At 43.6% G+C, this 25589-nt stretch overlaps 2 protein-coding genes across 2 annotated transcripts; one reads left to right on the top strand and one right to left on the bottom strand.

Annotated features, from left to right (window-relative positions):
* Positions 1-248: 248 nt before the first annotated feature.
* On the top strand, positions 249-563 carry rprmb (reprimo, TP53 dependent G2 arrest mediator candidate b; the record flags this gene model as incomplete). The annotated part of the gene is made up of 1 exon (XM_080851384.1): positions 249-563. One exon carries the CDS (start codon positions 249-251, stop codon positions 561-563), a length of 315 nt encoding a protein of 104 aa, XP_080707510.1.
* A 6137-nt stretch (positions 564-6700) lies between these two features.
* Positions 6701-16375, bottom strand: arl6ip6 (ADP-ribosylation factor-like 6 interacting protein 6; the record flags this gene model as incomplete). Its single annotated transcript, XM_080851383.1, has 4 exons — positions 6701-7372; positions 15661-15793; positions 16086-16139; positions 16234-16375. 4 exons carry the CDS (start codon positions 16373-16375, stop codon positions 7279-7281), a joined length of 423 nt encoding a protein of 140 aa, XP_080707509.1. The 3' UTR covers positions 6701-7278.
* Between the last annotated feature and the right edge of the window lie 9214 nt (positions 16376-25589).

The following is a 25589-nucleotide window of genomic DNA, read 5'->3' as shown; positions in this document are numbered from 1 at the left end:
GTATGGAATGGTTTCACCCAGGTCTAATCAGCATCCGTGCACCAGTGTTCATGCACTGTGGTCTGTTTAGAAGGATGTCACGGGAAACCGTGAGATATCTACCTTGTACAACTCGGCCCCACAAACACTCTCCGGGATTTTCAAAAGATCTAAGCACTCTTAATTTGGTGAATGTCTACAACAAAGGCAACAGATCTTTTTCTCCACCTCTTTCAACTTTTTGCGTGTCACCCTGAACTTTATCCGAGATGAATTACACGGCATTGAACGTCACCGACACCAGTTTGTTTTCCAACAGTAGCGATGGCTTTTTCAAGTGTTGCAACGCGTCCTCGGTGGTCACGGACAGAGGCTTTGAGGCAACTGCGCTGGCCGAGCGGAACTTCTTCATCACACGCGTGGTCCAGATCGCTGTCATGTGCGTGCTCTCACTCACCGTGGTCTTCGGCATCTTCTTCCTCGGCTGCAATTTGCTTATCAAGTCCCAGGGGATGATCAACTTTCTTATGACGGACAGGAGAGCATCAAAAGATGTCGAGGCCGATATTGTTGGCACGTATTAGAGCAGACATTCCATTTGAGAGATTAACTTAAGTATCATGCGATGTCACTATTCACTATACCTGTCGGTGTACCCAGGGTATAAGATCTTTGTCCAGGCAGACACGCTTGACAAACCCTTGCTTCTGGACTAAGACTCTTGCTTCTGGAAAAGAGGTCAACGGCATTTCCCAATCTTCTGTTTTATGTGTCACAAAATCGGGCTTGCCCATTGTGAATGTAGCCGCGTAAAAGGATGGATGTGTGTCATTACCTTTATAGTTTCTAAGAATAGATAATATGGAAAGGTTTCTGGAAAGTTGACAGTGTGGTGTTTTGGTACACTTCTCCTAACTTTTGTGAGATTTTGGAAAATAATGTAAAATTAATGTTATATTTAACCTGATCAACGTGGTGTGCAAAGAGCCTTTGTATTTAGTTTTGTTTAAATCTGACCCAGAAAATGCTTTCTTGGGTAACATTCCACTAGTGATACAATGCATGTTTTTTGATCGTTGTCCAAAGTGTGATGTAGGCCACAGTATTTTGGAATAAATGCAACTTTGAGCATACAGTAGCTGTCATTCCGCTCCTTTTTATTTAAAGAATTTTACTTAAATACACAACAATACATGAACTGTGAATGGACAGAAATAAGTCTACATATAGAACAGTTTCTTCTTAATAATTTGGGATTTCAAGTGGTGCCTTTTCAAAATTCCTTTTATTCCAAGGAGTCAAAAAGCATTGTAGGAGTGCCTCATTTAAAAACAAAAACCAAATCAGTCTACTTATATTGCAAAATACCACTCATGATAACATGCAAGGAAGACAACCAGTCTTAAATCGCTTGTTAACTATTGATTAGGTTTTTGTGCCAATTTGTCATCAATGTGAGTTATTTCTGTTCATAATGTCCCTGCATTTAATACAATAACCCCCACACAACTTTCCATGTATTTCCTTCTCTGATAGCACACGTAAAGACAGGCAGTCTGTCAAGAGAGGGGAGCAGAGAGGGCCAGAGTAAAAATGTCATTAGTGGCCACAGCAACTTGCCAAATCTGGTTACATCTCCTGGGCTGCCAGCAATGATTGTCCTCATGGACAAAGATTGTTGCTTTAAATAAACCCCTGCATGGCAATAATAAAGCATGCAACCGAGCTGCCCTTAGTGTTATTGAGTTATCGTTCATTATGTAGGCACTGTTCTAATTATGTCATCCATCACTCCTGCACATGTTCCATGCATGTGTACATGGAGAGTGTTTCGTTGGGTGACAGTGAAATAAACACATGTCGATGTAAGTGTCAACCACAGCGCATAGTGCTCAGCTCCTAAGCATCAATGACGTATTAAAAACAATCATCTCTCTGTACGAGCAAACTATAGGAATAGTGTCAGGAATGTATGAACATTTCAAATAACACTTCAGGTGTGGCTACCTCAGCGGGTATTTTTGAGGTCAAAAGCAAACCCCCCCTCCCCTTTTTATACAGACTGAAACATCAGGAACGTCTCGATTCCGGGGCAAAGAAAAGCAAATGTGCCTGTGATAAACAGCCTCGCTCCGCGCGGGTGAGAGTGCGTCATTGTGGGGGTCGTCTGTGGTCAGACTTCTGACTGAGGTGCCTTTCCCAGCGAGCCCAGAGTTTACTAAACACACAACACTAGGGGAGAAAGCCCACGCATTATATTATCAGTCAGGCCAGCTGCACCATAGCGTGTGACGTGTGAGGTCTACCCATCTCACACACACACACACACACACACACACATACACTTGGGAAATGTGGTGTCGTGCTTGTATTGACTTGTCATAACACTTTTAAGAGCAAACATATTTTCCTCTTTATAGCTACCAATGTTCCTAAGTTTTGATATAGTAGTCTAGTTGAATTGGGCTTAATAATTATATAATGAATTCCTTGGTACACAGGATATGGTTGTACTTTATTTGTGTGGTCTTCACTTACACATACGAACATACAGAAGATCATAACTCAACATGTACAATAAAACTAGATAAAGCTAAATATTAATGTAATAATAAAATAAATCAATAAAATCACCTCACATATTTAACGGGGATTTGAAACAAAAAATGTTAAAGCTGTAGGTTAGGACGACTTATTAAATATGCCCTAATAAGGAGAAACGCCTACCTGTGGCTGGAGACAGTGGTATGAAACATTGCCATGAGCTAAATAATTAACTGTCAATCACAGGGCCAACTCTAACAAGCAGTGTATATGTGTAAAAAGAGAAAGAGGACAAGGAAGAAATGCATAAACAGGATGATATAAGGTTATGCACAAGCTTCTCCTAGTACATTTCTGTGAAACTAAATCTGACAAGATATTTTTATCCCACCTTTGCTAGTATCCAAGCAACATACACCACTATTTTTTACTAGGCTTGTCTAGCAACATTTCCAGTGCAACCAGAATGAAAACAGGCAGCAGGCAGAAGAAGAGAAAAATCGAAGCGAGCATTGTGCAAAATCCCTAGGCTGATCGTATGGCAGACTGAGAATGTAGGTCCCAGGTGCTTTTCTGGGTAAAAGAATGAAACATCAAACAGAATTGCTTTTTTGACACAGGCCACTGGTGGAGATGCCACAATTGTGAGAAGACACTCAAAAAGTTGTGCTTGATACATAATAGATAGGAGCCTAGAGAATGCCTTGAATGGCTTGTCCTATGACAACCTTGACGAGTTTGGAGTCTTACAGACCATACAGCCTCAAGACTAAAAGCACCTGAGTTCAGAAACAGCTGTGTCCGCAGGGAAGGGTACTCATTCAGTTCTGAAAGGTTGTTGAATGACCATATGCTGATGTGCATATTTAGATTATTAGAGTCAGTCCTCTCACCAGCTGTTGCACTCTCACAGCACACAACACAGATGGACAGGAATGAAGGGTGACGCACTCTCTACTAAAGAGACAACCTTTTCCACAAGCACGCTGTCCTGATGTCAGTTGCACTAGTGGAAGTTCAAATTTAAATGTTGGTGACAACAACAACATCCTCAAGTAAAAAAATCATGGCCTTTTTCACTGCACATATACAGTAAATGAGCACACGAGAGTTGTTATTACAAAAGTTGCATTTTGAAAGAGTAAAGTGATTGGAAGGGCACCTGGTACGACCACCGCGCCTCAAAACACAAACACGTCAGTCAATAAACGTTTCGTGTGAAGAGGGATGGTTTTTCTAACTACATCAGCTTATCAATAGTACTGATCTGAACAAATTATGTAATAGGACGGGACACGTGCACAGAGAAGCCCTGGGCAAGATCGCATTTGATGAAAGCTCAATCAATAACAAAGACATCCTGGCCTAAACACTGGCATATCAAACAAATACTACGCCTCTAATCTCAGAGGAATTTCATAAACATTGTCTATGTTTGAGACACAACAGGGACCCACAGGCTTCCATCAACCTCACGTCCTACACAAGTCTGCACATTTCTTTGATGTGTGAATGCTTATGCAGCCCTGTAAAAGGATGGATGTGTGTCATAACCTTTATAGTTTCTAAGAATAGATAATATGGCAATGCTCCCGTCATCACTCCATTGTATATCCTATTTTCCAGTTATTTCACTACTCCACTGCCAGAGTTACCCGTTAATTCGTCCTCATTTTCTCATGTCAGTCTCGAACCCTCCAGTAGCCTGTGGTGCTTTTTCTATCCCCCCCCCCCTTCTCTCCCCTCTCTCATGGGCTTGTACAGTGGTGACACTCTCAGGGGTCAGCATCTGAATACTTTCCACAAAACTGGGCCCTGGGGCGCAAATAATAATGTGTCGGGATGCTCTCATTATCGACTGCCCTTCGCCCTGCCCTCTGCTCCTCTCCCCCCCTCGCAGCATCGGCCCCCTTTAGCATCTGAGAGGAGGGGCTAGAACGAGCCCAACACTGGGGCTGCTTTTCACATGCATAATGCTGCATGGATGTCTTCATCATGGTTTCATTCCCTCCATCAACAAGGTTATGCTGGTGTTGCCATTTGTTGGTCTGCTTGTCTGTCTGTCGCTCTGTTCGTCAGCAGGATTACGCAAAAACTACCAGGCCAATCTTCATTGAAATGGTGGAGGGTGGTAGTGCCACAGGCCGAGGAAGAACCTGTTCGATTTTGAGAGCGAAATCCAAATAAAGGATTTTTTTTTTCACTTTCAGTAACAATACGTGATGGGGTGTTTGGCTTTTGACTGAGGTCTGCGCTCTCCATGTGCCCTTCTAGTTTATATTTTTATATAGTTTATATATTTTACTTGAAATTGTGACTGATAGGTTGGTGAGGCAGAATAATACAAGCGTAAGCGGTGACCACTCACCTACTGTCACACTCACAGACACTAACACAGAGTACGCAGGTTTTGTCCATCTCATTAATGATTCCACAAAGGTTAACGTTAGAACACATACACACACACAGTCAAACAAGCAATCAACACTTCAGCATCCGTTATGTAAGACTTGCCACCCTTAATGTGTCAACATTGACATCTACTGGCACACTGTGACCCTTCCTTAAGGCACTTCTTTAAGGCCATCCTCATTAGCTCAGAAGTAGGGGACTGGGATGACATTTGAATCATCATTATAACTGGATGTGTTCTCAACACTGAAGACCATCAATCGCTCCAATATCTAATGAGATAGTATCTTTACTACTTAAGAGTACTGCTTTAGGTTTGGATTTTTGCAGTAAAATCATCGTTCAGCTCCTTCTCCTTGCATCACTGAAACCGACCCCGCAGTATTTCATCAATGTTCCATTACACAAAGGGAACAGGCTTCTCACATTGACAAGTGCAAGTGTGTTGTAATGTTCTAGTCTCTGTTTCCTGTGGCACTCTGCCTGTGTGTGTGTGTGTGTGTGAGACAGCATAATTCCCCAGGCACTATTTCACTCTGTTGGCAGCCAGGGCTGGGATCATGCTCACAGACCAAAGCGAGAGACCAAGCTGTGTGTAAATTTAGTCAGAGCCACAGCACACACACACACACACACATGCACGCACCAGCCATCTTCCCTCAACATCTCATACGCAGAAACATATGGGATGGTACAGCCTTAGGACACAAATAACATGACATGGCACTCTATGATAGATAAATTAGTCTATCTTGCCTGAAAAGGCTATCAAATAATTGTTTTTTCTCCTGCCATTAGCTGCCACAAAGTGCACAAAATCCCTCTCGGTATCATTCTGTTCTACAAAATAATTAGACTTTCCACATAGCAGCAGGACCATCATGAGTAGGGGGCGGGTGGGGGGATGAACTCCCTGGTGCAGAGAGAGGGGACACGAGAGACGTGCTAATCACTGCTCTACTTCCTGCAGGTAAGCTAGAACCCATTCAGGCTCAGTGAAGCATGTCAGGCAAACTGGCCACGCACAGCACAAAGCATGCACTCACTCACACACACAACTTAAGATCCCTCCTGGGAAAGGTATGTGTTGGGAAACAACGATACAGAGAAACAATAGAAAAGGTACAATATGAAGAAGTGAACGATGAAAACATGTCGTTACATTCATTACACTGTTGGTCCTTTATTTGAAAGGTCTTGGCAAAAACAAATGCATCCTGTTCATTTTCTGCAGCGTATTATTGCTAATCCTTTGATGGAATCAAAATCGGAACGGCTGTATGGATAAAACCAGGGATTTGTTTTCACTGAGAATCACAATCAGACTGAACAAACAGCAAACAAACCAACCATCCAATGTACTCTTTTTCTCTGTTTGAGACATTGTGTGTGTGTGTGTGTGTGTGTGTGTGTGTGTGTGTGTGTGTGTGTGTGTGTGTGTGTGTGTGTGTGTGTGTGGGGGGGGGGAGGGCTCTCAGTGATAACACAATCAAGGGCACAGAAAGCTGGCATCAGCTCAAACAAGTTGCAAGGGTACGCTCTGCTTTAAGCTAAAGTGAAAAATACTTGGACGAGGGGGGTAGGATGGGGTGTGTGTGTGTGTGTGTGTGTACGCTTGGCTGGATAGTGATGAGAATACCAAATTGAATTCACACTTAAACAGTTGCCATGCCTCTGGGGCACACTCCTCACTTTGGCACATCAAGATGCCAGGTTGGTTTCTTTCTCTCTCTCTCTGCTGTAGGTAGCGCTCCTTTGCTCCCCTCTCAGCTCACTCCGTAGTCAGCTTACTCAGTAGTCATTAAATCCTATTAAAACGACACTCAGTTGTCGCAAAACATCATTGGAAAACATCATTCATTATTTAACCAACATCTCGAAGCATTATTAAGAGAGCTAGGTACTTGTAGCTATTTACTGCAAACATACACAGCATTACACATCAAAATACTGAGAGCAAACACTGAGCAAATTATCATTCCTAAGCTTTTCATTCTCCAAGTCACTGCTTACACAAAGCACAGGTTTACTTATTATCATTGTAATTACACAACTAAAAAAGGAATACTTCCAATTTAACACCCTGATTAACATACACTATGGGAATAATTATGGCACTCAAGACAAACAAATAGGTAATTATCATTTCTGAACGCACATAGGGCACAGTGTAGGACATTAAACATTACATTCTGAAAGCACATAATAACAGACTGTGGTTATTTGAACCACTAAAAGGCACTTTATACAGGATGTCATTACTGCACTGGAGCAGCAAGGAATCATGGGAGACGTGTGTCAGGTGAAGCAGCCATTGGTAGTAAGGTTGAAGTCGCGTGGCAATCAGGTGAGACACCAGATGACTGTGAGTGCTGCAACAATGCCATTGAGAATAGCCATGCTATAGCCCATATGAAAGGAGTGTCCAGTCATTCGCCTGCAAACAAAGCACATGATGCAACAGACAAAGTGAATGGATGTCAAAGAATATTTCTGACTTGTGTGCAATTTAAGTGAGACTTAAAATGACAAGCAGTAGTTGCAACATGTGCAGATGCAACATGTGCCTAAAGAATTGATCTTGTTTATACTGAGAATTGATCTTGTTTATACTAAGATAACTGGCATTACCTGAATATGACCACGACTGAAGCACTTAATGGAACAACTTTATCTGTGCATGCAGTATTGGTAGTGAACTGAGCTTTACCACAAACATGAGTTCTTGTATTTACAACCAACCAGAAAATGCTTTGTGTACAAACAATTATAACCATGCACTGATGCTTTTCTGAAAGCATGCAATGTACTTCAAATCTAAAAAAGACAGGTTAATCTGTTCTAAAGGATGACCTCATAATTTTTTCTCTTCCCTTTCAAAACCAACTGGACCAAAGCTCAAATGAAACCTGGTCTGCCCTAATGCTGTTCATTTGAAACAAGCGAGTCAAGTTTGTCATTACTAAAGTGTCAACACATTCATCCCTAGAACGATAGCAGTCGCATCAGTGAGATAACCAATTACGCAGGTGAGCAGCTTCATTAATATATATATTTTTTGGAGTACATGATGGCAGTACCTCATTGTAGCCTATAGCTAGCCTATAGATGGAAAAATTAAGCATTGAAGTGATGCCATACCTCCAATTTAATGATATATTATTACTTGTAAAGAGCTGTATCGCATACATTTGCTGCTCCTTCCAGACAACATCATTCCACCATAACAGGAATTCTAAGTGCTTCAGTTAGTCCAAACAAACAGATGGGTCGGAGGGTCACATTAGAAATTGGGTTGACGACAACAATTAAATAACACTGAATATTCATCACATTATCATATCATTAACGCATAAACTTTGACATCCCAAATTTGAACTACAGTTAATATCTTTTTAGGAAGCCTCATTTTGGTAGCTCCAGTCATCAGCAAAAAAATGACCCCAGTCCTGACAAATCCGACACAAACCCAAGTACGAATAAGAAAAAAAATACACTTAACCTCTGTTGGCAAATTTCTACTGGGGAAAACAGCAACAAGTCCGAAAGATAAAAATGGATATGGCCTGGGGCTCATATCATTTGTTATTAAAGTTTATTCATAAACACTTCCAACAAACGCTCTATTATGCACTATGGCACACACTGTGAACCTTCCACCGGGACAGCCATCCTCATCGGTTCACCGGTAGGAGACCTTTAAAAAGTTTATTTATAGGCTTTTATTGTAATAGGATAGCAGATGTTGACAGGAAATGAGGAGGACATAGATTGGAGAAAGGGCCTCAGGAATGACCTCAGCAAAGGCGCGAATGTAGGTCCCTCAAGGGCGGCATCGGATACATCGTAATTAAGTTCTGAGTTCATGAATAATCGGAGAAACTCGTAAGTACTAATTTCTATGATACCACAGTTGTGACATAGAGAGGAGCGTGTTGTACATTAAACATATGTATATTGCATTATTGCATATTTTCGGTTAACATGATTGCTGAACCTCTGTTTGTGACTGAATTTACTGAATAAAATTGACGTAGTATGGCATGCATGTTTCTCTCTACACATATCTTCTTATGTCTAAGGTTCACTGGGTAAGAGGTCGTCTGTCAACAAGACCGCTTTGTACGATTTAATTTTGATGAGAAAACATCAACCATAAAAACAGTGGGCCTCATTCTCGAATGCAGTTGAGAAGAATTTAAGAAGGGACTTCTTCTGAACTCCTCTTCCGGTGGATTTAGGACAATATTGGCCATTCTCGAACATTTTCTGATCTGGGATTTCTTCTGAACATCTGAAAGACTTTCAGAACACGAAATAGCAGTGGTAAATCTGCCGGAGTAGTCTCAAAGGCGATTCCTTAAAAAAAAATGACAAATCGCATTTAAGAAAGTGTTAATGCTGAATTTGTGAGAAATCGTTTGTAATTGCGATCACATCAACTCTACAGACATCCTCGGATTCAAATAATTATAATAATAATAAATATGAGAATATACGTATCATTAACAATTACGTTCACATTTATAGTCATGATTCTACGAGGCATCTTGATGTCATGAAATAAATTAAAGGACTACACCAGGATGCTGCCCTAGACTAGTGAGTGTCGTTTGGCACTGCCATCTGTTCAAGTACAGCAATCCAGACTAGTTTTATTTGCAGTGATGCGTCTGAACACGTTGAAAGAAAGTTAATTTACAGTCCTGTATCCAGTGTTGCAAAACCAGTCAATTGTTGCGTACGCTTTCTTCTACTGTCTATGCCTGGCAAGTGTGAGAGCGCCGAAGTTGCGTAGAGGCCGAGAGCGGTATTGCAGACAGATAGAGATTAAGAAAAATTACTGAGCTGCTTTCGCGTAGACTCGGTCGATTCCCACTAATCACGATACTGCTGTTGCGTGCCCTTATAAGGAGCTGGCGGGGCGTGTATGTATGCAAATCCAGGTGCACATGAACGCGCATTCAACTTAACAAACCACTTCCGGGGGAGCCAGCTTAGAAGACTTCTGCTGCTGATGAACACATTTTCAAGCGTGCAAGAATGCAGCGCAGTCTTTTCCTTACGTTGTTTTTCCGAAGTCCGTAAGAAACATTTCAGAAGAAATCAGACTATGATCGAGAATGAGGCCCAGTGTCTTTGACAGGTTGTCCATTTTTAAAAGAAGCTTCCTTGTTTATGCTAGATTTCCGACCACAGACTTGAATGCATGACGTTATCACGATTTTTAAACTCGGAAGGATGAGCTTACAACATATACTACACAGGGCAGCATTAGACCCATTCTGATTTTGAATGACAGTGCACATCGCAAAAACCCCCTCTTCTTATCAGCAAAATGCTTGTTAACCTGGTCTCTGTCACAATCTGTCCTGTGCCTTATCAAACTGGACTCATCCTTCCAGTTCTCTGACATGATAATGACCCTTTACTGACAGCTGCACCCTGCTGTGATATAATACAGGCCTAATTTAAATCCTCATTAACATGAATGTCAATAAAATGTTTTAAATGTGTTTGCATTCCGCAGTGCACTTTTCCATTAGGTGAACTTACCCCCAGGCCTCACAGACAGCTGGCCGGCGTCACTATGGTTTAGTTCTCTGTGGCCATCAAGCCATCAGAGCATGTTAAGGGTACCAAATGGACTGAACAGGAGGGGCGGGGAGGGGGGACAAACACATATCGATTCCCACACTGGATTACTAAGCTGCAACATGACACACGCACACACATGCATGCGGACAGAAGCACACCCATGCACGCGGACAGAAACACACACACACACACACACACACACACGTGCACAGTAGGGAGACTGATCTATGCATGTGTGTAGAGGCACACAAACACATCATTACAGATTTTTTCACATTGAGCACCTCTGAGCATTTGGCACTGCTTGTGGCTTCTAGCTGATTGAGGTATTTAAATGGCAACCGACACTACCAGCGGCATCTCTGGGGAAATATCCACCTGGAATCATTACCTGTTAGGAAAACAGTTGGGGCTCGCTTGTATCCTCCTAACGCAGCATGGAGAGGAGATGGAAAAAAAAAAACAAGTGCTAAGGATCATCAATAGCCATAGTTCCACTGGTCACAGATCAGATCAGATGCAACGCGTTTAAAGGGTTGGGCATGTGTAGGAAAATTCCACTGGCTTAAGAACAGGGTGCAGCCACCTTTGACCTGCAACCGTGTGACTGTTTTTTGTGTGTGTGGGTATATCGAATGAGAAGCCGACCAGGAACAGGACATGCTCTGGGGGTAGGGGTACATCCACCTGTGTGCCCACACACCCACACCCACACCCACACGCTATCTGATTGCGACAGTCCAACTACATTAAAAATAGATTCAGGGCCACCACTCTGGAACTGGAAGTAGCCTTGGAAGGGTACATACACTCTCAACACACACACAAACACACACACACACACACACACACACACACACACACTCACACACAGGAAGTGAACAAGGAGCAAGATGTCAAGGCCTTCACATAACAGAGAATTTCTCGTTTATTTTGTAGTTCTCATTTATGTTAGGCTAGTGGGCAAACCTGCCACCTCAATGAATGGTTTTCATTAGAATTTAAAGGTCGTGCCATTTACAAGAGTGTGTGTATGCAAGAGGGAGCCAGTTAGAGAGAGAGAGAAAGAAAAAGAGAGAGAGTGAGAGAGAGAGAAGAATCTCAATAAAGACACTTATCCTCTGATGGGCAGAAGATAAGTGTCAGTAGGCCTAGGTTTCCGTGGAAACACAGCCACAATAGACCTCATCAAATAATCCATTTTCTTTATTGCCAACTGTCTCTGCTCACATGCCTCTCGCTGGCCTTTCACTGTTTCACCCTTTCAGCGACAAGCAGCACATCCCTGTGGTCACAGACCATCCCAGACCAATCATTCCAAATTAAGAGAACGACGCGGACAAAACAATAGCCCTCCAGGCGGTCCGAGCCTCTTCTGGACCTTGCCACCCAAACAGTGGTTTTCAGGGTGAGTGGCCGGAACATCCACAAGCACACCATAATGGCGTGGAGCAGAGGCGGAGGCTGGACGACCGCGGACCATCCCTGATCGGGGTCGATAACCACTCAGTGGACTCAGAGAGGGGGCAGAGCAGAGCCGAGGGTAGTGGGCGGGTGGAGTTCCGCCTGAGCAACTGCACCTTAGATTGGCTGGGTTGTTGTTGTTATTGTTGTCATCGTTGTGTGTCTGTTCCCTGGTGTGGATTCAGTGTGATGCACACCTCCCTGCCTCCCACACTTCCAAAGGAATGGTCGTCGTCGCTTTCCTCAGGCCCATAGCGCATTGACGCACGACATTAGGGAGGAATTCGTACAATAAACAAGCTAAACGCACACGCGCAAACACAAATAACTGTCCGAGACTCAGGAAAGGGAGTGTTGATCACCCACTCCTCTAACTTTCTTACTACAGTGCTAATAATTTAGAGATTTTCCTCTTTCAAAAAAAAGAACCTCTGCTTCTTTGGGCCTGAAGAGCTGCTAATGAAATTTCAAATTAAATCTCCTCATCTCGCAGAGGCCGAGAGGGCTGCTTTCAGGAGCTCCCACGTTCCCGCTGACAACCTAACGGAACCCCTTGCAGTGCCTTGGAGCCGTGCTGCAGCAGCTGTGTGACCCGGGTCACAGCCGGGCCCCGCTGTCGTCACCGACGCTCTGTCTCCGAGTGACGTGGGTGCCCGGGCTTACCGTTAGGCATCGCGGGGTCTGAACTTAAGCCGAGATGACTCTCGGCTAAGAGACGTATGCCACTGAGGGTCCTGACCATGTGTGTGTGTGTGGGGGGGGGGGGGGGGGGGCATGCAGTCGAGATAATTGGGGCACAGCAGTAAATGCTCCTCTTCTTTTTCTTGGTTTTTGTTACGTACTTACTCTCTCCCTTTCTCTCTTTCCCTTTTTCAGTTACTAAGGCAACTAGCGCAATACTTTGACAAAAAAAAGAACTAATACAGGGTTACATACAGTTCAACTACAGCTTTCACTATTGGCCATGACTGCGGGGAAAAATATGAAACGCTGTACTGTCTAGAGTCTTCTCTTATCACTTTGTCTGCCACAAACAGCCACAACCCCAAAAAACTGCTCAGTCAGATAAACAGAGGAAGACAATTCTGTCCTCTTGAATACAGGGTCAAAAGAGCCTCTCCTACAAAGCACCCACTTGCATTTCCTCCATTCTGTACCAGTCCACGTGGTTTATTTCATGTGAATACTGTTGCTATTCATTGCTAATTAGTGAATCTAGATGTTTAATATATCTTCAACAGCAAATCTTCAAATCACATATCTGGTGAGATAATATTTTTTTACTTGATTACAACCAAGCCCATCTCAATTCCTCTCCTTACTTGGCCTAAGGCGCAAAACCCAAAACAGGAGAATTCTGGCTTGACTAAGCAAGTTAGATGTTTTGTGCTTGGAGTGTGTCAGAAGAGCCAAACAAAAATAAATAATAAAAGAAAATAACATGAAATTCATTTATTTCGTTCTTTCTTGCAACCTGAAGACATTTTGTGGTTGCAGCACTATCTATTTGTCTGTGATAGTACCATAATACAAGGTTAGAAGGCCAGTTTGAGGAGGGGATAGCGAAAAAGGGAATTGAAAGCATAGAAAAAGTACTCTTGCCACATGAGCAAAGCTGAGGCTACAAAGTAGATCGGACCTACATTAACCTACCCAATTTTCTCCCCGCACAGCCTCTGAATCATAGCTGGCTGTAGGATGAAACTTACAGCTTACGAAGTACAATATGCTCCAGCTCACAGCCAAAATGATGACAGATGGAATCGTATACGAGATGGGATGGGAAGTCAAGAGTGACATCAAGAGATGATGGATGAGAAGGAAAGACCTTGAGACTCTGTTGTGTGTGTGTGTGTGTGTGTGTGTGTGTGTGTGTGTGTGTGAGTGTGTGTGAGTGTATGGCAGATGAAGTTTGGTCCTTTGGTTTGGCTTAGTACTTTATTCCTCTAACCAGGATGTTGAATGCAGATAGGTGTAACTAATGCAGAGGCCAAATAACAGTCAGGTAAAGAGAGAAGCCATATCCTACAAAAACCATGAACCTCAGTAACTCTGCTACACTTAAACACCCTTTATACATCAGGGCCACGAAGCGGATAGATGGTTTCTTTGTGGGAACTTTTGTTGCCAATTTCCAAACTACAATCCCAGCAAAAACTAGGCAAGCTAAAATATAGTCTGTCAGCGGCAGTCTACTCTTAACCATGTTTGACACCTTTTATGGGCCATGCTGCCAATTTTCAGGACTGTCTTGAATGAAATAGAGTAGGCATACTGCCATTTTAAAAAACAAATAGCTTTCTTAATGACTGATCGATAGTTGCTGGTGAGAAAACTGTCCTGTGATAACGCGAAACAGCGACTAGATATTCATAATTTCGATCATCGCTTGGTTAATCTGAACTATTAATATATTTAAGGCATGATATCGTGTGCAAGACCAACAGCTATTTTTTGAACAGGTCAGAGCTTCTTTTAGCATACTGGTGAGTGCATGACTTAGCATTGCCAGTGTGGAGTATTCACATGGTTACCCATCATATCAGACCATCTTTCTGTAGGCTATTTCATTTTTGAATATCAAAAACTCTATAAAATCATTCTTAGAATAGTGGTTTAGTGGTTGGGGCGACTTCTAGAAGCGTGTCCACTAATGTAAAAGAAAAACGAATTGTAAATTACCTTAATTTTTATTTTTCATTGTTTTGTACAGATGCCTACTGTAAGATATTCCACCAATTCTACGAAAAAAAATCAGTGGTAATTTTTTCACTTCCCTTTTTTTTTATTGTTTACTGTTACTTTTTTCTCTTCACTCATCTTTTTCTTTCCTTCTCTCCCTGTCATTACAAAAAAGTATTCCCTCCTTTTCAACTCAACTTGAACTTTGTACATAAATCTGTTCAATGTAAGTTGGCATCTAATGTACACATCCATTTATCCATTTCTCTGTCTGTCTCTCTTGTTGTGGTTAGAGGACATTGGTGGGGAGGTAGGGGCAGGCTTGCCTGCATGTGTACAGGGCCCAGGAGGCCAATTTTAGAAGAGCTTTGCCAGCTCTGTCGTGTCCGAATGTCTGCTCGGAAGATGAAAACCAATTACTGCAAAATTGCTTTTCTGTTCTCCGTTGGGCCAAAGCGTGTCCGAGGGACTGACTCAAATCGGAAGGCTACCATTGCCAAGCTCGGCAGAAAAAGAAAAAAAAAGAGACTCATTCTGTCTGACATGCTACACCACCATTGACAGCCCCTGGCTGAAATGAGAGAAAAATGGCTGGATAAGCATGGAAAGCGAAGCCGACAGGCCGAAAGATCTTTGCCCTTTCTTTCACCACTCCTGCCTTCTCCCTCCCCATCCCAATGTTCCGTGAAACTGTGCTTAGCTACCTTGCTTAGTCACAGACTCACAGGCAAGGGTTCTGCTTAGTCACAGTGTAATAGGTCATGATTGACCCAATGCACGGCCGAAGAGATATGGCTTTAGGATGTAGAAGGAAAAATTACTTTAAAAAGCTGTGAAAGGAGGCCCAATCACACTAAGCATGGACAAAACCTTTAACACAAAGCTAGTGTGTATATTCTATGTACCCTGAAAAACTTTGTAGGCGTTGTTTTTTTTTTCAAAGGAAAGTGTATATAGTTAGACCTATACATATGTGCTCACCTAAGTCTCGATGAAGCGAGAGGTGTTGGAGGAAACATGCCAGGGTCATAGGAATCGAAGTAGGTCAGCGTCCAGGAGAAACTGCAACAGGAGATCCCAGCCAATGAGGAAAGGATCAACAAACTCCAAAACCCTGTTAACATAAGCAAAACAAATCCACATAAGCTTCAGAATGGCAGAGGCAATTAGAATACAAATGTAAAGTTGAAATATGTGTTTTTTGCTTTGACGGAAAACGTCAACATCAACGTTCCTTGAAGTACAACAAGTTTAATTCCGGGAAGATGACTAAATATTGTCTTTCCAATATTTGCTGCTTGCTTCAGACCTTTTATCGCATTTGTTTACTTTTCTACCATTCCAATAGGAATCAAGTGGAAACGTATACCGATTCAATCATAAAAACGGCACACAACTTCACAAACCTAGTAGTTTGACTTCTGCTCCGTCTTCTTTTATTATTTTTTCTGTTTTAAGCTCTGAAAATTAGGTAAAAAACATGATTACAAATGTATTTTTCTTATCAATGAAATAGTTCACTTTAAGAAAGGGGGCTACGAGTTATTTCCTTACCTTTTAATACAACATAGACAAAGGCAAAAAATAATGCAATAAAAGACGCGACGATGACGCAGAGCAGTATGGACAGTATCCGGGCGGACCACTTCTTTCCGTCGCTCCAGTATGTTTGCTGTAGGGGTGACTTAGTCGACATAGAGATGCTTTGCTGAGACGTTGTTTCGTGGAGAGAGGCTTTCTGAAAGTATGTCCCATCAAGTTCATGTCTGCTTGCGTCCTTGTTCAACCCTTTCGCAAATATTAGCCTCTGAGCTAAAGGCTCAGTCGTCAACCTGACACTATCGGCCGCTGCATCATTGTCAACACGGGGCATTTCTGAATGTAAGAAGTTGAAACAGTAAATAGTCAATCACAAAACTAAAATCGATCTGTCACACCTATTAACGAAGACAGTTAGCGGAGTGACTTATCCTTGCTATCGCTACCTGAAGTTTCTGGATGACATCCAAACAACGCACCTCAGCAAAAGGTTCAGTATCCTGAAGGTAAAAAGACCACAAAACAACCCCAAAGATGTTCAACGTGAATTGAAATTTCTCTATGTATACAATCAAAAAGATGGACTTGTTTTCCACCAGCGAAAAAAAAAAACTCCGAGGCTGTCGCAAAGTTTGTTCAAACTTTCAAAACACCGCGGCTTCGGCTTCCGTGTCGAACGGGAAACACCGCCTGTTCTGCTTTCCACCAATAACAATCATAGGCCCAAGTCTGTGCGCTGACAGCACATTGTTTGGCCTTGGTAACTGTCAATCAAAGAGAGAACACGTAGGTAAGGCTGGAAAGAGAACGCATGGCCTTCAGTGAAGACCTCTGTAGGGTTGGCGCCTAACAATAATGTTTTGTCTGTGCCCAGATAATTATGACTTGACAGCTGACAATGACTTAAGACTAAATTAAATGTCATGGCAGAAGCTCTGTGTTTAGAATGTTAGTAGCCTATCCTGAGCCTAAAGGTAGGAGAGTAAAGTGAAGATAATTGAAAAATGTGGTCATTTCCTCAGCACAACCTGCCCTGAAAGGCTTTGTAATGAACACCGAATCAATGTGTTCCCTCTGTCTCTCAAAATGGTCCTGTGACTGCAGATAATGTGATGTTCAGTGTTGTGTCAGTAGGCGCAGGTAATGGTGTTTTCTTTCACAGCACCCAGGAAATGAACTATCTGATACTGCGCTCTTAGTCGATGCCTCTGCCCATTGTAGTGTGCGATTGAAGTCGCACATTTCACACCTGTTTTATTTCCTCCATATGTGCTTCGTTCCCATTTCCCATTATTTTCATTTCCTATTCCTTTCTTTTTCTATCTACCCCATGACAGTCACTGCACCAACTGCCTTGGTCCTATATGCATTATGCTACGCAATTTGAGATTAATTTAGTCTATCTAGATCAATGCTGGCCATCATAACTTCCCTAATAAGACATGTGTTTGGCTAGAAAGGGTTTTCACATCAAGAAACATCAATTTGTTTTTAAGCCACTCTCAAACGAAAAAAAGACAAATGGAAGAGTGAGTGAAAAACTGAGAGAGAGAGGGAGAGGGAGCAAGAGAGAGTCAGTACTGCTAAAAAGCTTAGGAATCTCTTCAGTTTCATAGTGTTTGGACAGTGGTGACAGATTATTGATAATTCTTGCCTATTTTATCAGGATGCAAATCCAAAACACATGGAACAGTGGCTGTTAGGGCATTTCTGTTTTATTATGAAATGTTTAATTTTTGCTACTGAATGCTTTTTCTGTACCTTTTGTTCTCTGTCCAGCTGAGAGGCTTTGGGCTAGAGCCATAGAGAGGGTCCCTCTGTTCTTGTTAACTCTGCCATGCTGAAACAAAGTCTGTAACTGAGACAACTGGGGTTTCACACATGACTTGGTTCAACGGTATGTACTTGCACTTCTACAAGCACTTAACTTGCACTTACAGCATTTATATTCCTGCACTTTTTTTCTATTCCTTATGTAAAATATTACTATTGTTACACTAGGTCTCCCTCTGTCTCACAGGGGTTTGCTGGCCCGCGGGCAGCTTTAACTACACAGTAGCAGGAGTTGGTTGGGCTTGACGTGCCGGGACAGCTTGTACACGACCCAAAGCCTGTCTGGCCTCACGTGGTATGAGACTGTAATCTTTTACCTGGAAGACAAGAGGCGAGGGAAGAGGACTAACAACTCAACTCCTAAACATTCCCCCTTAGATGGGGGTTGGGCTTGGGGCCAGCGCTCCCACCCCGTAAAAAACACAATAGCTACCGAAACATTGACGAAACCCAAGAAATCCTTACCCCTTGGGAAAGAAGCCTCTACAGCACCTCAAGCTTAAGAGATGATGACGACGTGCCTGGAAAACCGAAAGGAGACAGTACGTCCGAAACTGCTTCTGACCTCAAGGCGACCCACCAACATAGCGACATGGAATGTGAGGACCATGTACGCTGGGGGAAAGGCAGCACTGAGATGAAGAAAGAAGGGCTGTCCTGGCAACAACTGGAGCGGAGGGCCCTAGACAGGAGATGATGGAGGGGCTTTGTCGATGGCCTATGTTCTTCTGGGAACTTAAAGGCCTAAGTAAGTAAGGTCTTTATTGCTGGCAGCTTGACTGTTCTCTCCCTTGTACGTTGCTTTGGACAAAAGCAACTGCTAAATGAATAAATGTAAAAGTACATATACTTGTTGAGTGACAACAGATTTTGAAAAAAGTGTTCTGATATGATGTTGATTTGGATTTAAGAATCTTAGACTTCTCTGAACTAGTCGGAGACGGGCAGATCAATCTGATGCTCTGCATTTATCAGAGACTAGAGAATCAGTTTTGTGATGCTAGTCTCCCTCTGTGCACAAAGATGTAAGAATAAAGCCTGGTCCTTTGACTGATCACCATAACAGAGTGTCCTTCTCTGCGGTAGTACAAAATTACCATCAATAGATGCTAGAGGCTAGTGGGTAGGCCACAGTGATCCTTTGATACATTCAGCCAACACCTGTATTTCAACGTAATTGTAAATCAAAGCTGGGCTTACTGGGTCCTACTGTGTACAGTGGATTGGATTCTCCACTCTAAACATTAGCATCAGTTTGCCATTACATTTTATAATTGCTGCACGCTTGCTGAGCATCAGTGTCCCTGGCTCACTGTTGTGTGAAACATTTTCATGAGAAGTGAAAAGTGAGTGTTGTAGGGTAGGCTTGTGGTCGGGGGAAACGAATGCACAGCATCTCAGAAATGAGGTGAAAATTGAGAGTGAAATGAATGAGTGAGAGAGAGTGTAAGAAAGAATGACTGCAGACGCTTAGGTGTCACCCTTCACACTGTTGAGAGTTGTTTATTTTGGTCACGATTATCGATTATTATTGTATTATTATTATATAGTAAGCTATTGCATGGCACCATAAGTATGTAACATAGATTCCTTTTAAACTTGTATTTAGTGCATGTTTTGGGCTGTGATTGAATAGGTGAGAGGGCAAAAATAGTCAATTTTTCCAAGCCCATAAATACTCATATAAGCCTCTCTTAGAGACTGTGGCTGTGCAGTGCTGGGTATGCATGTCTGCTAGGCGGCCTTCTTGCGTAAGAATGGCCTGGGTTTGGCAGCACAAGGTGAGACTGACTGCTGCCGCCTGCTTCGCCTCGTGCTGTGAGGGACATTCAAGGAAATTTGCGCCTGTCAGTTTGTATCTGTCACTGTTCAAATGACTCTGTCGGAAAGAGACACCGCCTCTGGCCCACAGCAGGCATTCACCGTTGACTCTTTCGACGATAAATCCGGCTGGCTTGTTGTGTCTGTGTCACTATTATGAACCATAACACGCATTTCTTGGAAGCGAAAGCACACATCGGTCAAAAATAAAGCACAGATTGGTTGTTTGCTTTAATGGTCACAAGGCAACCATGTCACATATTTCAATTACTGACACACAACTTTAAATTACCGCACTAATGGATCCCAGCTTTGGTACCCACAAGGAAGAAATAAAATGCAAATAGTCTGTGACTGAAAACAAAGAAGACAAAACGCTAATGGGAAGAAGCACCATTAAGACTAACAAGAAGACAACAACACAGTAATGTGTTGTTCTCCGAGTGCCATTTTGCCCCCCTTTTAAAGTCTTCCTTGTTTACCCACCACCGATGGCAAATGGACCCATTAGCATATGCTGCTGCATTCATTGAATAAAAAGCTGAATCAGAGGCTAACCCTCTCCCATCTGAAAATCCAGGGTCAGATGAGGTAGAGCCGGCAACCTGTTATGTCTGTGTCCCACGGAGATGGAGGTCTTGCTTAAGGGACAGTGTCAGAATTGCAGCTTTAAGGTCCCGTCTGCACAACCTCCGCTAATACACTCCCAGCACGAAGACAGACTATTTTTCTTTCCTGGCTAATGTTGGCAGGTTTTTTTCCCCCACAGTTTTCCTTTTTTATGTTTTGACCTTTGGCTATTTTTGTCGTGCCTCTCCTCTCCTCTCCTCTGTGAGTAGGATGTATTTCAGCGATTACCGTTTGAGAAACAGGCCTCCATTAGGACGGATGGCGCCAAAGTGCACCGGTGGGGCTAAAATAAGACTCGGATACAAAGAAAGAGAGCTAGAGGTGCTGTGTGATATTTGCTCATTATGGATGAGGTGGCTGTTGTCCCTCTCTCTTTTTTCCTTTGGTTTTTGTGGAGTAAGTTTAGTAGGCCTGTGGTCTACTCAGTGATGTTAGTACTGTACTGTATGTGTGTTGGAATGGTTAGCTCTAGGTTTGGAAGGTCTGGAGTACAAAGACAAGTAGCTACAAAGATATAAGGAATATAATTTACCAGTACATCTTCTTAAATACTCCAAACCCTGTAGGTCAGACTATTTATATCCTAAACTTAGACTACGTTTGTGTTTGAATGACTGTAGTTTCATACTGGCATGTTAAAGTTTGAGCAATCAGTAATTATCTTGGTTTGGTTACGTTGGGATCGGGAAGGTCTAGTTTGAAGACCAAAATGCACTGAACATCATTCATGCATCTAGTTAAACGAGTGCAACAGGGTGTGCAGTCTGTTAATTGATTTCCCAAATTAATGTTCTAGCTTGTGCTCTCTGACTAGTTCTTTGTTGTTGCTGGTTTTGTTTGGATGTCCATGTTTTGTTCGACGTTTTACTCGGGTCTACCGGGGTCTGGGACTTCTGCCTCCGGTTGTCATGACAGCAGCACTGTGGGGCTCCACTGGCCGTTCCCCCAAATGCAGATTGATCCACGTTCCTGGTCCCTGTTCCCTCCGCTCAGCCAGGGATTCATCCTGAACCCTCAAGAGCTTCTCCTCGGCAAAGGGGCGTGCCGTGCTGTGCTTCACAGGATGCCACAGTTGGCCACCCACCGTCTCGCCCCCTCCTCCCGTGCCAACCTTTTCCACAGGTCGCCTCCCGAGAGTTTGTGACAGTGGCGGTTGTGAGGTCTGCTGGCATGCCCCCTGTGGCGTGAGGAGCTGTCACCTTGCATTCACCTCCTCTTTAGTTCTGCTCTGTAGACTGATCTCTGCTCTTTGAGAGAAGCGTGTGTGAGAGAGAGAGAGATAAAGAGATAGAGATTGAGAGAGAGAAGGGGGGATGCAGCCGTAAGAGTAGCTTCTGGTAGTCACAAAACAAAACCTATGATTCGACACATTCCTGATGTGTTTATACAAGACCTAGAACTAAACAGTCTAAGATTTGGATATAATCCCTGTTATGTTGAGAAAATGACTTTGTGTACCAAAGACACCCTAACCATATACAATGATGTATGTGTGTTTCATAGAGAAGCGCACAAGGGATGTGAATGAACAGGGACACCACATCAAACAGAGGTGTGGGATTGGAAACGTGAACAAGTGGCCTCTCACTTAGGCAATCCATTATTCCTGTTCCACTGTGACATTAATCCACTGTAGCTGGCACTTAACCCAATTAGTTCATGAGAAACATTAGTTGCACAGAGCTGCAAAATGAAAATGAGCTTGATATTCATCATACACAGATATGCAATTGAAAATACTTAACAGGATCAGTATTACTTAAACTATAGTTCACAAGAAGGACATGGAAGTCACTGTTTATGGTGCGCTATTGTAGCCATATAACGTATAGGAGTTATATGGCGGTGACTGGGCGCCATCTAGTGGTGGACATGATATAATGCAAACACTGGAAGCTTAAAAGATTTTTTCTGTTTACCACTCGGTGGGTGTCAGATCAGCTACATGTGTAATATGATATAATCTTGGATGGTATTTGTCCCACATAGGGCCGCCTGACTTAGACAAAGACAGTTAATCTCTTTGGGTATGTCTCCCATGACCTCATTCTATTTTAGAGTAGGTCATCAGTCACAGCCTCACTATTTCTGCACAAAGGGATTTAAGCATGCACATGCTATACAATTATAAGTAAGGTGAGCATAAAAACAAACAGAGTCGAAATTATGACTAAAGTTAAAGTGACAGTATTTGTTGTTTTATTTGATGACAGCCATTGAAAGATCAGGGTTCCAGTTTTGCGGTACAGGAACAAGGTAGAAAAAGAAGGTGTGCTACTCGGTGTCCATTCAGGTTTTCAGTGAATAACGTGCAAGGACAGACAAATCTATCACATGTTACAGGAGTGACGAGAGAGAAGTAAGATGTTAGGTCAAAGAACGGGAAGATACACTTTTCATAGGAGTTGACCCAAGGTCTTCACCACAGTGTTAAATAAAATCTACGTAAACAACATAACTTAAAAAAGGCTCAGGGATCGTAAGGGGTTTGTTAGTTCGGCTCATGTGATATTTACAGTATTACAATGGATGGACGATGTAAAAAATAAGATGTTCGACTTTCGTAGCAAAATATATGTACATTTACAAATTGTTTTTTTAGTTTTGTTCTTTCACACGATTACTTCCTAATTTAAAAAAAAAAGAACGAACTCTCATGACGACGTTCATTCACGTGAACACAACCAGCAGGAAACAACAGTCAGTGTCACAAATGAAAATGCATACTTTTTTTTTTCTTTAGCACATGGGATGGCCATGCTTTCACAGATTCACTCAAGGAGTCTACGACAGTCTTCTCTCCAGAGCTTCCTCCAGTGTGTTGACTTGACACACACATCCCTTCTTCTTTAAGACGTGAATGCAGATTAATACTGACGGATAAAAGTCTGTTAAAAAGTGCATGGTGGGCACTTGCCTAGCTCCAGCATAAAAGAAAAGAAAAACATAGGACAGGGGAAGCTGGGAAGAATCACATTGGAGCTAACAAGTGACAAGTCTGTTTAAGTGCCAAGACTCCTCGCCAGCTCAATTCCTTAGAAGTAGGAATATTCTGGACATCGACTTGGCAAAAGTTTCCAATAAAAAAAAAAACAACAACTATATTACATCCTCAATCCTTCGCTGTTCACTATTAGTCCAGGAACAGAGCTTTAAAATAAAAGGGTTGAGATCTCCTTCAGGGAGAGGAACACCATTCTCCTTTTCCCCTACTCTCTCTGACTTTCTTCAACAGTTAGGTGGTGACCTCCACACTGAGTGACTGAAGCAGCTGATCTTCCAGCTTCTTCCTCATACTCCTCCTCAGCCCATCCATCCGTCTGTAGGGCTGGCTGCGCAGACCTGCATAGATGTATAGAGACACACATGTTGTAAGCAAACTAAATATCTTCATATGTTAGAATCACACTTCTATGAAGGACTGAACTGCATTCATAAATCCCAGTTTTTGGTGCATATGTACATCTGCTAAAAACTATTGTCAACAAATGTTAGAATTTCTCATGCTACTTCCACTCCAGTGTAAGAAAACCCTTTTTGGATAACTCTTGAGAAAGCAACATCTTTTTCTGAAAGTTTGCTCTGGCTTTCAGTCCACCATACTGTTCGTGCATTTGAATGCAATTCAGCTCCTCACTGTCACCATGGCACATGCGTCACAGGACGTGGGGTGAATGAGCGGACGACGTGGTCAGAGCAGCATGCATGCAGAGATGTCCTCTCCTTTCCCACACAGAAGCACAGTGACTCATGCAGTGAGGGGGACAATGCGGGACAATGAATGAGGACTGCCGAGAGATGGACGGTGAAAGATAGTACGTGCGTGCAGTGGAGACGAACGGTCAGAGAGAGACGGTGAGTGCAGGGGAGACGGACAGTGAGAGAGAGAGACGGTGAGTGCAGGGGAGACGGACAGTGAAAGATAGTACGTGCGTGCAGTGGAGACGGACAGTGAGAGAGAGACGGTGAGTGCAGGGGAGACGGGTGGTGAGAGAGAGACGGTGAGTGCAGGGGAGACGGGTGGTGAGAGAGACGGTGAGTGCAGGGGAGACGGACAGTGAGAGAAAGTCGGTGAGTGCAGGGGAGACGGACAGTGAGAGAGAGACGGTGAGTGCAGGGGAGACGGGTGGTGAGAGAAAGTCGGTGAGTGCAGGGGAGACGGACAGTGAGAGAGAGACGGTGAGTGCAGGGGAGACGGGTGGTGAGAGAGAGACGGTGAGTGCAGGGGAGACGGACAGTGAGAGAGAGACGGTGAGTGCAGGGGAGACGGGTGGTGAGAGAGAGACGGTGAGTGCAGGGGAGACGGGTGGTGAGAGAGACGGTGAGTGCAGGGGAGACGGACAGTGAGAGAAAGTCGGTGAGTGCAGGGGAGACGGACAGTGAGAGAGAGACGGTGAGTGCAGGGGAGACGGGTGGTGAGAGAAAGTCGGTGAGTGCAGGGGAGACGGACAGTGAGAGAGAGACGGTGAGTGCAGGGGAGACGGACAGTGAGAGAAAGTCGGTGAGTGCAGGGGAGACGGACAGTGAGAGAGAGACGGTGAGTGCAGGGGAGACGGGTGGTGAGAGAGACGGTGAGTGCAGGGGACACGGACAGTGAGAGAGAGACGGTGAGTGCAGGGGAGACGGACAGTGAGAGAAAGTCGGTGAGTGCAGGGGAGACGGACAGTGAGAGAGAGACGGTGAGTGCAGGGGAGACGGGTGGTGAGAGAGACGGTGAGTGCAGGGGAGACGGACAGTGAGAGAGAGACGGTGAGTGCAGGGGACACGGACAGTGAGAGAGAGACGGTGAGTGCAGGGGAGACGGACAGTGAGAGAGAGACGGTGAGTGCAGGGGACACGGACAGTGAGAGAGAGACGGTGAGTGCAGGGGAGACGGACAGTGAGAGAGAGACGGTGAGTGCAGGGGAGACGGACAGTGAGAGAGAGACGGTGAGTGCAGGGGAGACGGACAGTGAGAGAGAGACGGTGAGTGCAGGGCAGACGGCGTTGGGAGGAAGAGGAGGAGAGAGTGAAGAATGAGGCGAAAAGAGAGAGAGAGGATTTCGGAAAGCCACCTTGCTGAGGAGGAGGAGAGGGCTTTTTTTTGT

This window comes from Sprattus sprattus (genome assembly GCF_963457725.1).
Source record: "Sprattus sprattus genome assembly, chromosome: 14".
In the NCBI taxonomy this organism is placed as follows: Eukaryota; Metazoa; Chordata; class Actinopteri; order Clupeiformes; family Clupeidae; genus Sprattus; species Sprattus sprattus.
The sequence above is the reverse complement of the archived record's forward strand: the minus strand, read 5'-3'. Positions and strand labels throughout refer to the sequence as shown.